Source organism: Brassica oleracea, chromosome C6, assembly GCF_000695525.1.
Source record: "Brassica oleracea var. oleracea cultivar TO1000 chromosome C6, BOL, whole genome shotgun sequence".
Taxonomy (NCBI): Eukaryota; Viridiplantae; Streptophyta; class Magnoliopsida; order Brassicales; family Brassicaceae; genus Brassica; species Brassica oleracea.
This window is the reverse complement of record NC_027753.1, coordinates 15,231,371-15,247,145: the sequence shown is the minus strand read 5'-3', so window position 1 is coordinate 15,247,145 and position 15,775 is coordinate 15,231,371. Positions and strand designations below refer to the sequence as shown.

Sequence of the window (15,775 nt, the reverse complement as noted above, 5' to 3'; positions counted from 1 at the left end):
CTCTGTTCTTCAATGTTCTTCATCTACATCTCTTTATCCTCACATTCTTTCAGTACCTTCTTGTATCTTGTTAGGACTAGGAATCTTTTCAAGGTTAGTGTAATAGGTCTTTGTAGGTCAATCCTTGTGCTTCTTGACTGGTGTGACACTACTGTGATCTGAAGTCAACTAACTAAGTATGGAGTTGTTTGAAAAACTTGCAAGAGAAATGGATTTTGGAGGTTTTATTTGATATTGTTATTGGCCCGAGTCGAATGGTTGTTAGAATGTATTAAAAACCATATGTAACTGGGTCATTTTCAACTTAACTATATCAAAGTCAAGGACCATGTACATAGTGTCTAAACATTAACATAACATAGTGCTGGACCTGCTGGTGGTGAACTTATTCAAGAAGTTTGCCGATGTCATATGTGGAGTATCATCTTCCACAGTACCCATCAGCTAGTCTCTTATTCTTTCTCGATGGATATTAACTTGTTAAATGTGATCATGCATTGTATTGTTTTGATTCCAAAATCACTCTCAAGTGGGATTTTCTATTTTCTTGTTCGAAACCAAGACTGTACAAGTTAAGTTGCTGAGATTGAGGTGTTTGTGGATGTAGATGAAGGTGTTGTATAGCGAGGAGCGGATATGGGCAAAGATGGAGACAGTAAGGAAGATAGTCGGCTACAGTGTTGCCAGAAGCACAATCCTAAAGAACTGAAGGTACTTTACATGTTTACGGTACATCACTGTTGGAGAAGGAGAATCAAGATATGGCACAAGTCAGTGAGAGACTTTACTTTCTAATGTTTTTGGAATAAAATAGAGCTTTTGTTGGGACTACTTTATGATCTGATCGTTTCTTTTTTGTGTTTAACAAGAGAAGATGTGCTGAAAAAAAAAAAAAAAAAACAAGAGAAGATGCTGATGCTACTCACCAAATGTGGTGGAGAAATAAAGAGATGAACAAGAGAGAGACTACAGAACCTGCAGAGGAACTATGGGTCACAAGAGACTATCTGATTTAAACTTCAGCATCTTTACGAAGATATTAATACGAAATATAATCCCAATAAATAGATAACCAGAGAGACAACAACATCAATGACGAGAAACTGTTTGGTTTATTTGTGCAAAAAGCACAATGAATAAGCATTTTTTTCTGATCAAAAGCCCACAAGCCATGAACTAGTTTTGTTTCTCCAGTAAGAAGATTGCACACTAAGGGAAATAACAAAATAAAATGAGAGTTTTAAGACTGAGGAATCAGGCAATACTTCCGTAGTCCATCCTTCCATGAACATTTGGAACATGATGGTTAGTCCTACGCCCTCCTACAAGCCAATTTAATTTACGGACAGTCTAAGACCAATCAGAAGCTGTGAACAAGAAAAAAAAAAGGTCTAGAGATAAATTAGTTATGAGTGAAATGAAGTACCCCAAGGGGCACCATTGGTATATGAGCTACTTCTGGGTGAGCGTTGACCCCCAGAACTAGTGTTGGACGGAGGAAGCTGAGCGTTGACGTGATTCCGATCTGTAGCCCTTCCAGCATTTGGTCTCCCATGATTGGACCGTTGCTGCCCTAAGCGACTTGGAGAGTTCTGGGTGACATGAGGAGTGAATTGCGATCCTGGCATAAGTTGGCCAAATCTGGCATAAGGATCATTACTTGGAGGGCTGCCAATCTCTACTTGCGAAAAGGGTTGATTGGGAACATATCTCCTGAATTGTAGATCAAAAGTTACAAGCAATTAAGCCAATCAGATAAATCAAGCCTGAAACAAAAATAATAATAGCCTAAAATGCTTGCAGGACAGAAGCTTAAATTTCCCTATCAGAGCACGTTCATGTGATAAACAATACATCATATCGTCTAACATCTTAAGTTCAAATTGCTTTTTACTGGGTCACTGAATAGTGTAGAAAGATTTGTTACTCTTATTAATTGCTTCAGATACACGTCCACCAAGAATCAGTCTTGTACAACGGTTCACACATACTGTACAAAGTACTGTATACATTTTCTAATAAAATGAATATATAAGTCCCATCAAGATGACTATTATGCACATAGATAATATCACCAATTCAGGAGGCATCAACATCAAGTATGGGACTTTATGCATTTCTGTAATCTAGTTGAAAAACCCTGATCCAAGTATAACATAGTTCTGATACTCAAGACGAATAGTCTGCACTGATAAGTTAGTATATATGAAAGATGTAGATCTAAGTATCACCGAAGTTACTCGCAGGGGTATATGTTCACGCATTCTAACAGAGGTTCAACAGCAAAAGAAAGAAAGGTTATCTTTTAGGTTACCTTTGGGTTACCGGATTTGATGATGATGAGGTCGAGGGATTACTGTTGATCCTTCTGGAACTGGAAGCATCTGTTGAACCAAATTGCATTCCTCTGCTGAATGCATTAGCAATAACACTTTCATCTGCGCTATCTTCTTGTAGAAGCAATTCCTCGCTGTTCATGTAACAAAACTGTGCATATTAGAACACTTCCAATTAAAGGATTAGAAGCAAGCATGTATCTTATGCGACTGCAAATGGCAGAATGAAAAGAGGTTGATATCATTTTAGCTGGGAAGATTAAACAGAACAGAGAATAACATCAAGTAACAAAGAATGATTGCCCTTTAAATGGACACTATAACGTGATTGGTTCTAGATGTCACTCCACTGATAGCTTTTGATAGAGTTTCAAGGCCTTTAAATTTGTCTATCTAAGTTTAAAACCCAACTACCAGTTAACAATGATGAGAGATCAGGGACTGCGACATGCCTAGTCCGAATGGTTGGACTGAAGGCAATACACAATATCACTCATATTCTATATAAGCCTCTCCCAGATTTCTATATAGACTCGCAGAAAAAGAGCTTTGGCATTCTATAATCTGAAAATTAGGGAATATCTTGAATACTTGCCTGTAATTTGGGTCCCAATCTCCTGGATCAGGCACTGATAAGGCATTTTCTGTATTCTCAATATGGAGTCCAGTACTGGACCGAAGGGATGAGCTGGAAATGTTATGCGTAGAGTACCCAGGACTTCCTTGTGACTGTTTACGGTTTTGGAACCCAGGATCCAAATGTCGATGTGGAAGTGAACCAGAGAATTGCCCAGAATAACCCTCATTTTGATGCAAATTGTCCATCCCATGCCCCTGAGCTTGTGACAAGGAAGAATCTTGAGACTGAGAACCTCCAGAATATCCAACGCTTTGTCTTCTGTTAAACTGACTGAATGCTGCCATTTTCCCTAAAGGAGACCCGTGACAACTGTTTCTTGCTGGAGATGTCGGGCCATGGTGTCCAGGAGAGCCAGCTAAATATTGATTGTTTGGATTTGGTGGGGTAAATTGTGATGGACTAGTGCCGAGGGGTAGTGGAGCAAAATTTCCCGCGGATGGACTTGTACCAAGGCCATTTCCATGTGGATACTGCATAACCCTGCGTCTGGCATCAGGACTAGTTCCAACCATTGGGACACCACCTCTGTTTTGCATGTATAGGCCAGTATGATTCACAGGTGAATAATAGGCAACCATATTGCCGTTATCTCCATAGCTCCCGTAGCTACTTCCCTGTACGGCACCATCATTGTAGCTACCATAGCTTCCAATACTCCCATAACTATTTGCATGTGAATAAGGAGGTATCATCTGAAAATGGGGACTATTGTGCATTGGGATTCTGGTTCTCCCTGATGCCTAGAAGAGAAATAAATAACTTTAAAAAAGGAGGTGCACAAACAACTTGAAGGTGTTGCAAATTTTCTATAGAGAAAATAGTCATACATGAGGAGAAAGACCGGCGGCAAACCAGTGCCCTCCACCTGGATGATGGTCAACTTTGAAATTTTGAGCAACATGCTACAAAGAAAATGGACAAGAACCAATTCAGCGAATAGATGATTTTTTTACATACATCGGTCCACAAGAAAGAACTGCATTTGTCTTTCAGCTAACTTTCTGCAAGATCTCTAAACTGTGAAGCATATGTATCCACTACAGAAGATTGAAATACCGGAAGAAGGTGCTAGAATGAAAAGTATCTTCAGTTTATCATATGATTGTTTGGTTTAGAAAATGATGAAATAAAAAACTATGGTATGACGGCAAGGCCACACAAGAAGTTTGAGACATGGGAATAAATTCAATCTGACTCACCACATGAGGTGTTTCTGGCGGAGGATTGTATGGGCACGTAAAAGGTTCCCCGGTGATAAAAGGGTGCTTGGCGGCCTAAAGAAATGAAAAGTACATGTTTATCCACTATGGATAGCAACATAATATTAAGCCTTTAAAACAAGATATATAGATGACGTTAGCCAGGAAGTTCAATACCTGAAAAGGTGACCAACGTTTAGCTGGATCAAATTCAACAAGTCCTCTCAAAAAGTCTATAAGAGCTAACCGGATCTGGGTTTCTGTGATAGTTCATGAAAAAAAAACTGTCACCATGGAAGATAGTCCAGTGATTATCCCTGAAACTTATAACACTATAGGGTCCTGACTTTACCTTTGACAACATCGTCTTCAGGCAAGTTTATCTTGTAAGGATAGCCTTTTACAATTTCTTCAAGGTTCTTATGGCGGAAGTACTCTTTCCCAATATCTGGCTTTTTCTTTTCTCTCTGTATAAAAAATAAAAAATGGCACATAGTTATCCAGAAAAAAATCACCAAAGTCAAAACTTAGTGACTATCTAAGAATAAAATTAATTTCCTCACGAAACAATCTAAGCCTTCTTTGTTCACTGACATAATTATCTTCCTCTGTTTTCAGTATTTTTATATTTTGTTTGTCTCAGAGGTAAAGCGTTACTTACAGCTTCAAATTCTTCTTCCGTCAGAGCCATATAAGCACTTTTGAGGCCACCATGAGTTCCACCATTCCCAAAATTGTGGACACTCCCAACACATTTAAAGAACTTATTTGCATTTTTTGCTTCCTTGAGCACATAATCAGGTGGTTGCTTTCTGGAAAACAATATGACATAACATTGATACAATCACAACATAAAGAAACAGAATAACAAGAGTTCTCGCTCCTAGAAATCTCGACAATTATTGATTAAATAAAACTGAGGACTTCATTGAGAAGCTAAAATAAGGACTGCTGAAGACAGAGGCCAAAGAAAGAATGACTGTAAGCACCAAGGGAAGGCTAACACAATAAAATAACCGCTACTAGGAAAATGCATGAGTAGTAGTATTGACCATCAAGGGTGCAAAACCCCAAAAAGAATTTCCCTGGCCCCTACAATTGTAGTCTGCTTGCTCATTTACCAAATTTATAATAACAGATCATACCCTAGTATTTCAATCATACGCCTCATGATATCAAATTCTGAAGCTCCTGGAAACAGTGGCAATCCAAGAAACAGCTCGGCGACAATGCATCCAAATGACCACATGTCGATAGCTGTGGTGTATCTATAGAGTGGTTAAGCCTCAACATACAATCTCAGAATACTTTAAAGATATCATGTACCAGGGGAAGACAAAAGCAAAGAACTTCTGCTAGCATTAAAACTAACGCGGGACAGGAAAGTTATGATTTGCCAAGGACAGAGAGTCATTCCGCTACCAACGACTTTGAGAAAATATTCTGATTTCGTTTATTATATATATAACTAAAAAGGATACTGATGACCAAGTAAAACTTCCGGCGATCTGTAGTAACGACTCTGTAGAAAGGAAAAAATAGGTAACTTAGTTCATTTGTTTGGTTTGACATAAGAGAATAGACAGATAAATAGGAAGCAAGAATAAAACCTGAATATATGAATAAACAGTCCGATCTTCCATGCACGCTGATCCAAAGTCGATTATCTTAATTTCAGTTGGCTTCACACTGATGCAATTAAAAAAAAAAATATTCAAGTAAATTAAAGTTATGGACTCCAGTTGTGTGTATTGTATTGGTGGTAGAGAGTAGACCTGGCACACAGAAGAATGTTCTCCGGCTTCAGATCACAATGAATTATGCCAGCATCTTTCAAAAGAGCCAAACCAAGTAAGATCTACGGGACACCATAAGAAAACAGTCGATACAGTAAATTCAGACGCTAAAACAAACAAAATGGTGAAAACACAGATCTAGAAAATATAAATACCTGCTTAGAGAAGAGCTGGACTATGCTTAACGAGAGACCTCTAAATTGATTTATTTTTATGAGCTCATACCTAAACCACAAATTACCACGGACAATTAAATTATCATCAACACAAAAAATAAAAAAACTGTATACAGTTGGCATTAATGGAAATAAGAAGACAAACATAGTCACAAAGACGGAGAAGGATACTTTAGTTATACAACTTACAGATTCATGTCCAGAAGTTCAAAGCATATGCACAAATGACGTTGATGTAAGAAGTAGTCGTATATGCGAACAATATGGTGCTTATCCTCTGGATCATACTTCTTGTTTAGCTACAAACTCAACCAATCCAAAAATTATGAGACACACCTCATAAGATTTTTAGTACTAAGCCAAAGTTATCATTCAAGTACAGAAGAATCTCATACCGTTGTCAAAATAGATACTTCAACCAGCGCTTGCTGATAGTACGCAGGCTGGTTTTTTATTACTTTTACAGCAACAAAGCTGTTTGTCTCAGGAACCCAGCATTTCGCAACCTGACCAAAAGTCCCATGGCCAAGAAGATCTTTGACAATGTATCTAAGAGCACGTGGTGAAGCTTAATCAAAAAGACATCTTTTGTAGATAAAAAGCGGTTCAAATTTCATGCCTCTAACAGCACAACAAAAGAAGGAAGAGTATCGGTGAAATGGAAACTGAAGATAACTAAGACAATAGCAAACCTCTGCCGTGAGTCTGAACTGCTCAAATCATCATTTACAGCCAGAATTAGGTCGGAGTTGACATTATCAAAGCCATCATTGAGCACACCAACCGATGGAGTAGTCAAGTACCGCTTGGGATTCAACTCACCTCTATATTTGAACTGTGGATTGCATATTTTGTATGTCTCAACCAAGCCGTTAGTTAGTCTCACCACTACCTGCAAACAGACAATTATATAAATAAATAAATAAAAAAAGCTAATTTGAGCTCTGGAAAGTATTGGAACAGTAACAAAAATCTTGACTGTTACTATTCTCAAGTAGATATACAGACTGTTACTATTCTCAAGTAGATATACATTTCTGATGACTTGTCATAAATCAGAACAGTGATCAAATACAAGATAAAGGAGTAGATAGAGCATGGAATAACCTCCTGTAAAGTTATGGCAAGAAAACAACAACATTTATCAAGTATCATCCACTACCTCTGTAGCAGCTAAGATTAATGCACAGTTAAGAAACACTGGGTAAGTCATATCCAATCATTCAACCCGGACCCTAGCGAACCTCACAGTAAGAAAATGGAAAACATTTTGCATGAGAGTCAAAAATGAGTTCATTTTGGTTGGGCGATACCTAAAAGCATGAAGGGCTCTAACCCGAACCTTGCATAAAGAGATATTTGTTTTGAACTATACATCCTTCATCTAAAGTACTATGGTAATTGCATTGAGCAGTATGTAGGACTTGGCAGCGTATTATTACCTACTTAATAGTTCATGACATAGCAAGCATAATTTAGGTAGAATAAAAGAGTGGTGACATCTTCTAAGCAAAGTTTATCATAGACCTCCTTTATTACTACTGTAAGCGAGCACATACTAGGAGGCTATTCGTAAAGACATTACTGGACCTAGAGCTAGACCTGGCAGCTTACAAACAACATTGGGTTACTTAACGAACGTAGTATTGCGTTCAATTACTAAAAATCTAAGAGCTATTATCTTTGCAAAATGGGAAAATTATATTATCACACACAGTTAAAATAAAAAAAGGCTTAATTTGCTTTAATGCATTTGAAAGATGAAATGAAAGGTGCAGAGCTCCCTCCCAAAACAAAGAGAAAGAAGGGAAAGAAAGAGCACTTCTCACCGACTTCTTCTTCTTCTTCTTCTTCGCAGTAGCACGCAAAGTCCCACCTGCGAAATCAGACCCATTCGGTGGGATGTAACGCTTGAAAACAAGCTGAAGTGGCTGCCACGGTGTTGATGCACCTCTAGAGCCCATCTCACGAGCACCACCATCAGTGTCATCCATAATCGGAACGAAGCAAAACCTCAATTGATCACACCAAAGCAACTTGAGATAGATTACAATGACCAATTCTAAGAGCCGATTGACTCAAGTCCCATGCCCCCCCTTTTCTTCATCAAATCAAACCCAAGTCAGCGCACTCCAAGCCCTTAATCGATCCATAAATCAACACAAGTGTATTAAAGGAATCGACTTTGATGGAACACCAGCAAAAGGGGTAAGGTTGGATGATTTCAACTATGAAATTGATGTCGGAGGACGAAGGAGGGAGATTGCCAGGAAGGGAAACCAAAAGAGAAGAGAAGAGAAGAGATAATCAGAGGGAGAGAGAAAAGTGCAAAGCTTTTTGATTCTGATTTTTTTGGTCTGAGGAAGATGAGATGACTCGATTTGATTTCGTCTTCGATTCCGATTCCACCACTCCTGACTTTTGTTCTTTCCTCACCAGTTTATTTATTTATGTATTATTAAGAGGAGGGATTATTATTCCTTTAATTTTTGTAGATATTTTATGGAAAAGAAGAATTATTTTATTTATAATCCATGTAGTTTTTGTATAATTTAGAACACTAACGATCCATATCAATTTGGTTAATTTAAAGAAAATCTTCTACAATTTTAATTTTTTAATTACATATAGCTATTTACCTAAGTTAGTGTAAGAACAATAAAAATAAGCAAACAATTTGAGAAATATTAGTAAATCCGAGAACTGATATATATCAGAGAGATCAATATTCCAGATCCCGTCTCACTCCACACCCTTACATTCCAGATCCCACCCCTAATCATACCTTCAGATTATGGCATTACCGGATCTTTGCTATGTAATAAATATACATTAATCGTTCTTTCGACACGAGGTGATGGACATTTTTCTTATTTGTTTTGCATTTTGAAATTAGATATAAAATCACTAATATTTGTATTGGTTTTTAGTTAACATGACTTAAGACCTAATTGTTCGTGCCATACATTGAAAGACTAGACCAAATATCCAAAAGACTTTTTTTTATTCATTGAAACTTTCATAGATACAAATTTTGGTGGAACTATCATTACATTCATCTCGGCAAGTCTATCTTTATAATACCCCTTACCCACACAACCCCATTCTCCCTAATCATGAGCTTGTCCGTCTCAAGGTTCATGGTGAATCCATTTTTGCTGAGTAAGCTTCATGTAATCAGGTTTTTCCTCGTGTCAGATACATGTTTCACATTCTATAGAGTAACTTCAAGTCCATATGTCATCCTCAAAATCACCTTACTGCAACTTTCAGTTTTGGAGACTGTATTGTTTCCCATGAACAACTACTCCTTGAGTTTTGCTCACTTGATATGTTCTGAACATTGGCCTATCTGTGTAAATGTGTGTGGTGGCTCTTGTATCATACCACCACTCAGGGTTGTTCACAACCATGTTGACCTCAATCACCACTGCGCAAAGTTCCTCTTCAAAGAGATTGAGTTGATCCATCTCATCTTTGATCTTACTGCATGCGGCACACATCATTCTTGTGTCTGATTTTTGTTAAAGTATTCACATTTTCCTTGAAATTTTCCACATTTGATTCAACGGCTTTCTTTTCAAGTTTATTTTCAGAAGTTCTCAAGAGAACATCCATTTTGGAAGGTTAGCAGAAGAGTTTATCTTTGCATTTCCTTTTGTCTTTCAACTCAATAATGCTGACATTGTGCTCTCTAGTAACAAGCGTGTCATCATTTCATTTCATGGATTCTAGTTGAAGTCTCATGATGATGTCTTTAAAACTTATTGCCTTCTTCTTGTGCTTTAGGTAGTTTTTGAAAGTCAGCTACGCTGGAGAAAAATTCTTGATGAAGTAGTCCATCGTCATGTCTCGCAGATCGACATTCTTTTAGCAACAATTTCATGGCACAACTGCTGCAAAGCTTTAACTTGATACATAATGAGTTTTGAATCTATCATTTTGAAGTCAAAGAACTTCACAACTGCAAACTTCTAGTAGTAAGCATCTTTGCCTCTCCTTGTCCAAAGATTTCCAGAGCTCTTTCACTGTCGAATCTCACTGTTCGGTACAATTGGTTATTAAGATGACCAAAATTTCATCTTTGCAGAGAATGTTAGATTGCGTTTATATCTCAACACTCTCGAGAGTGTGAACATCCTTAATCATGTGAGGCAAAAAGATTCGTCTTCCTTGATAAATTTGTCCAACTTTAGTGTTGTGAGGAAAAACAAAATCTTTTTCAACCATATTTTAAAGCTTTTGCCATCAAATTTGTCTAGTATCAATCATGTACAACTTATGTTTATTGATTGTTGAAGAGATTTATGTTTCAATATAATATAATAAATGATTTAGTTAACCAGAATCTTTTTTATGCAATAAAACTTACATTAATATAAAATTGAGTTTACTGAGAAAACATAAATAACAAAACAAAATTATTAAAAGAAATTTGACCAAAATGTATTCAGTGAAATCTATATATATAATTTATTTAAAAGACTCAAAAAAATTTTGGCCAAAATAGCACACATGGAAAAAAATAACCAAAATAATTTTTTTTAAAGAGGTAAATGACAATTCTACTCCAATTTTATAGATATATAAAAATTGAAAATTTTCTTTCCAATTTTTTTTTTATTCTTTTTTATTTCTTTTTCAAATTTAGTAAAATATATATTTTTTAAAACTTAATATCATAAATCTTAAATTTCAGACCCTAAACTTTTATCTCCAAACTCGAAAACTCACCTCCCCAAATATAAATCTAAGTCTAAATTAGTTAATTATATGAATATAAATTTCCATGCATAATGTGAAGCTTTGATCTGGATAATGGAGTGCATGATGACCTATGTATTACATATATAGCGTTCGCAACAAACTATGCAGTTGGTGAAAATGGTGTCTGAACCGACAGAATGACCAACATTTACTACGCATATGAAGGAATTTCAATGTTGCAAGTTTTTCCTCAACTTTGCATTCCAACATATTCCAAAAACAAAAAAAAATCGTAAGTTTGCATATGGTGCACCGACTCAGTCTTTTTGCTACAGTCAATGTTGATCTGGTTATAGTGAGATAGTTTTGAATTTGGTATCTGATTATATGGCCTTTTTAAAATCGATATAGGTACAAATATTTTTTTTCTCTTTGATAAAATTTATGTTGGTAAAAAAACCTAGTTAGAAGAGCTTTCTCTCTCATCTATGTTCTCTCTCTAGGATTTTTCACAGAAAAGAAAGAAAGCCTTTGTTTTTTTGTTTGTTGTTCCTCTTCGGGCTATTGACTCTTGGTTGCGGTGGCTTCCATAGTACCTCATATCGGCTTTGCCTCCAGGAAACAGAAGCTTATAAAGCACCTATTTCACCGTCTTTGGTTCGATCGCCCTCGTTTCCTCTATTTTACCCACTCGATCTGATACTATTTCTCTTCTTCCCTTTTGTTTAGGGCAGCTTCATCTTCAACCTAATCTTTATCCTCAAAAATGATTGTTTATTCTCGCAGGAAGATCAAAGTTTGTTGGATCGAATGAAGATGGTGCTTATCCTTCAAGAAGCGACGATTTATCAGACTAGGTTCTTCGGATTGAACTTCTGTGAAGGCTGCTCAGTTTGAATGGCCTCTTCACCGGTTCATTTCTTCACCGACGTGGTAGTTCTGATTCACATCTTCTTTGGCTCGGGCAAAGAAAGTGAGCTCTCGCCATGATGCGTGTTCTGAGATTGTGGTGGGTGACATGTTCTTTTCCTTCCATACAGTTTACGTTTGATGGGCTTATGGCCCCAAGTTTTTTTATGTATGCTCTTTCTATGTGTGCCTTTGTTTTATGATCTTTTTCCCTTTAATAATATTAAGACGAAAAATATGAATTATGTTGGTCATTTATCTCTTAATGACTTTAATGTGATAAAATGTTTTAAGGGCTATTCAAAAGTATTTTTTTACTGGTTGATGGCCCGCACCTTATACGGATTAAGATATATATATATACCTAACAATTTTCAATTCTAATGTTTATTTTTTATACAAAAAGTTAATTATTAAATTAGATAAAAATTTTTAATTAATATTATAAATTATAAAACTTCAATATTCATATTGATAATCAATGTATTAAATTATATTATTTTGTTTCATATTTTTATTTATGGAATATAGTTGTTTGATCAAAACCAAATTATAGTAGTAAAATTATAAAACTTGGATTTGAAATTAAAAAACTTATTTTTATATATATATATACTTATTTTATTTGTGGACTGAAAAAAAAAATCAATGGCACTAAAAGGAAATGATTATAAACAATCACAATCCATAAAACATCAACAAAATAACAATAGCCAACGAACATTATATATTCTCTATAACTTAGATTTTAAAAACAGTGAACAAAAACACAAAATAATTAATTACAAAATACTATATATGTATTCTCTTAGATAATATTTATATTATGTTTATTATTTGTCAAATTTTTAATGTTATTTAATGTTTTAATCATAATTTTTCATGCTTCTATATGTTTTTAAATATTTTAAGTTAATTATCATTATTAGCATAATTTATTTGTGATTTTTATGTTTGGTCACATACAAATACAAATTAATTTATGAGAAAAAGACAAAAATAGCACTAAATCAAGTTTATGTTCCCAAACTAGCACTCAAGGTCAAAAATCACAAAAATAGCACTTAATGTTTTATCAAAAGTCACAAACTTGGGGTTTAGAGTTAAAGGGTGGGGTTTAGAGTTTAGGGTTTAGGTTTTAGGGTTCAGAGTTTAGGGTTTAGGGTTTAGATTTTAGGGTTTAGGGTTTAGGGTTTAGGGTTTAAAGTTTAGGGTTTATGGTTTATAGTTTAGGGTTTATGGTTTAGGGTTTAGGGTTTATGGTTTAGGGTTTAGGGTTTAGAGTTTAGGGTTTAGGGTTTAGAGTTGAGAAATGAAGTTTTGGGGATAAGATTTCAAATTTTGAAAAATAAAAAAATTAAAATTTTCAAAGGATAAACTTAGAAATGTGCTATTTTGGTCATTTTAGTTTTTGAGTGCTATTTTTGTGATATAAACTTAGAAATGTGCTATTTTGGAGATTTGTCCATAATTTATTTTAAGTTAAAGAATATTAATTTTAATATTAAATATATATTTAACTTAAATAGGTACCTTATATTTTACGACGTATTTTCATTGACTTTTTACCTTTAATCTTTTTTGTTTTTTTTGACAACACTAAACTATGAAGTAATTCCTACCGGTTTAGATAGCCAAACCAACATAAAACACAGTTGAAGGAGAACTCTGTGCACGTCGTGCAAGCTTGTCCACCACTAGATTAGTTGTTCTTGGTATATGTCGAATCTTGAAAGTAGGAAATAAAGTCTTTCTGCGTCGAAATTCCTCAAAGTGTATAGCAAAAGCTGGTCATTCGTCACGTGAGGACACCATCTTCACCAATAGAAAACAGCCTGTCGCAAAAACCACGTTTGGATAATCAAGGGTCTTCATGCACTCCATAACCCATATCAAGACTTCACATTCTGCATGTAAAGCTGATAAGCCTCTTCGGAGATTCATCGCCCCCATCATTTTTTCTTCTGTAACCACGTTTCTACAGATCCAACCTTGTCCTGAGAATTTATCTAGTTTCCTTCCACGCACCATCTATAAAACAAACTCTCGAAAGCCCCGATGAACGCCAGTCGAAGGTCTGTATAACCATATGTTGCTTTACTGGAATTGTGAGCTGAGCCTCTGCCCATACCTCACCCTCAATTTCAGTGATTCTAAGAATTTCATGTAGATTTCCATCTTTATTATTGAAAACCTTATTGTTTCTATTTTTTCAAATGTACCACAATATCCATGGAAAGATACTAAAGTCATACTCTTCTGGCAATCTCCAAAAAAGATAATACATATTAGTAAAGACCGAGGAGGTCGGGAAAATACCAGGGGACAAATGAATTTTTGATAAAGCCCAAATCTGCAAAGCTAGGGACATTCAAATAGATCATGGTTAATTGACTCTTCCTCTCCACCACAAATACTGCATCGAATATCACAATTGATGTCTCGCGCCCTTAATTTTTTTGTAACTGGTATAGTACCTGTAATAACTTGCTAAACAAAATGTTCTAGTTTCGGAGAACAATTGGGTTTCCATGAGAAAGCCATCAAAGGTTTAATATTTGGGATAACATCACATTCAACCACATTCGCCTTACAGAAAAACAAACTATCATACGTGAATAGTAGATGTGAAACCGCATGACCTTCAATATTGTAATAGTTATTTGGACCATCTTTCAAGTAAGAATAAAAAATGATTATAATAATAGTCATTAAAATCATAAATATAATTATGATATTATCGATAGATATTGTTAATATCTATTTATTAATTAATAATAAATAGATAGTAGTGTATTTAAATAAATATTTAATATCATGATATATACAGCCTCCATTTCATAATAAATGATGTTTTAGAAGATGTTTGTTATTTCAAAACAGATGATGTTTTAATATTTTATATTATATTTAATTTTATCGAAAATTGTATAACCAATCAGATTGAGAAAAAGACAAAAATAGCACTAAATCAAGTTTTTGTTCCCAAACTAGCACTCAAGGTCAAAAGTCACAAAAATAGCACTTAATGTTTTATCAAAAGTCACAAACTTAGGGTTTAGAGTTAAATGGTGGGGTTTATGATTTTGGGTTTAGGGTTTAGAGTTTAGGGTTTAGGGTTTAGAGTTTAGAGTTTAGGGTTTAAGGTTTAGGGTTTAGGGTTTAGAGTTGAGAAATGAGGTTTTGTGGATAAGATTTCAAACTTTGAAAAATAATATTAAAATTTAATTTTAAATGATAATATTAATTACACTAAGAGAAAATGACTAGGATAGCACTAAAAATTTTTTTGTCACAAATATAACCTTTAAAAATAAAAATGACCAAAATAACACTTAATGTTTTATCAAAAGAGATAAATATACACTTATACCCCAATGATAAATTAATTTAGACATTAGGGTTTAGAGTTAAGGAGTGGAGTTTAGGATTTAGGGTTTAGGGTTTAGGATTTAGAGTTTAGAGTTTAGGGTTTAGGGTTTAGAGTTTAGGGGTGGAGTTTAGGGTTTAGAATTAAGGAGTGGGGTTTAGGATTTAGGATTTAGGGTTTAGGGTTTAGAGTTTAGGGGTGGAGTTTAGGGTTTAGAATTAAGGAGTGGGGTTTAGGATTTAGGATTTAGGGTTTAGGGTTTAGAGTTTAGGGGTGGAGTTTAGGGTTTAGAATTAAGGAGTGGGGTTTAGGATTTAGGATTTAGGGTTTAGGGTTTAGAGTTTAGGGGTGGAGTTTAGGGTTTAGAATTAAGGAGTGGGGTTTAGGATTTAGGATTTAGGGTTTAGGGTTTAGAGTTTAGGGGTGGAGTTTAGGGTTTAGAATTAAGGAGTGGGGTTTAGGATTTAGGATTTAGGGTTTAGGGTTTAGAGTTTAGGTTTTAGAGTTTAGAGTTGGGGAGTGGGGTTTGGGATAAGATTTCAGATCTTGAAAAATAAAAAAAATTTAAATTTTTCAAAAGATAAAATGTTATTTTGGTCATTGTAGTTTTTGAGAGCTATTTTTGTGACATAGAATTAGAAA

At 35.1% G+C, this 15,775-nt stretch overlaps 1 protein-coding gene across 3 annotated transcripts; it reads right to left on the bottom strand.

Annotated features, from left to right (window-relative positions):
• Positions 1-1,093: 1,093 nt before the first annotated feature.
• LOC106300421 (dual specificity tyrosine-phosphorylation-regulated kinase 1A-like) lies at positions 1,094-8,580 on the bottom strand. 3 transcript variants are annotated; one of them, XM_013736556.1, is made up of 19 exons: positions 8,282-8,580; positions 7,977-8,243; positions 6,840-7,039; positions 6,543-6,696; positions 6,337-6,446; positions 6,127-6,196; positions 5,951-6,033; positions 5,786-5,864; positions 5,657-5,697; positions 5,321-5,443; positions 4,837-4,987; positions 4,528-4,642; positions 4,353-4,435; positions 4,176-4,250; positions 3,804-3,878; positions 2,932-3,716; positions 2,315-2,470; positions 1,427-1,713; positions 1,094-1,322 (listed from the first exon to the last, which is right to left on the bottom strand). In XM_013736556.1, exons 2-19 carry the CDS (start codon positions 8,139-8,141, stop codon positions 1,255-1,257), a joined length of 2,820 nt encoding a protein of 939 aa, XP_013592010.1. In that variant the 5' UTR covers positions 8,142-8,243; positions 8,282-8,580; the 3' UTR covers positions 1,094-1,254. The 3 variants fall into 3 exon arrangements, with proteins under 3 accessions (XP_013592010.1, XP_013592011.1, XP_013592009.1); XM_013736557.1 differs by having other exon boundaries at positions 1,094-1,350; positions 7,977-8,580; XM_013736555.1 differs by having other exon boundaries at positions 7,977-8,580.
• Between the last annotated feature and the right edge of the window lie 7,195 nt (positions 8,581-15,775).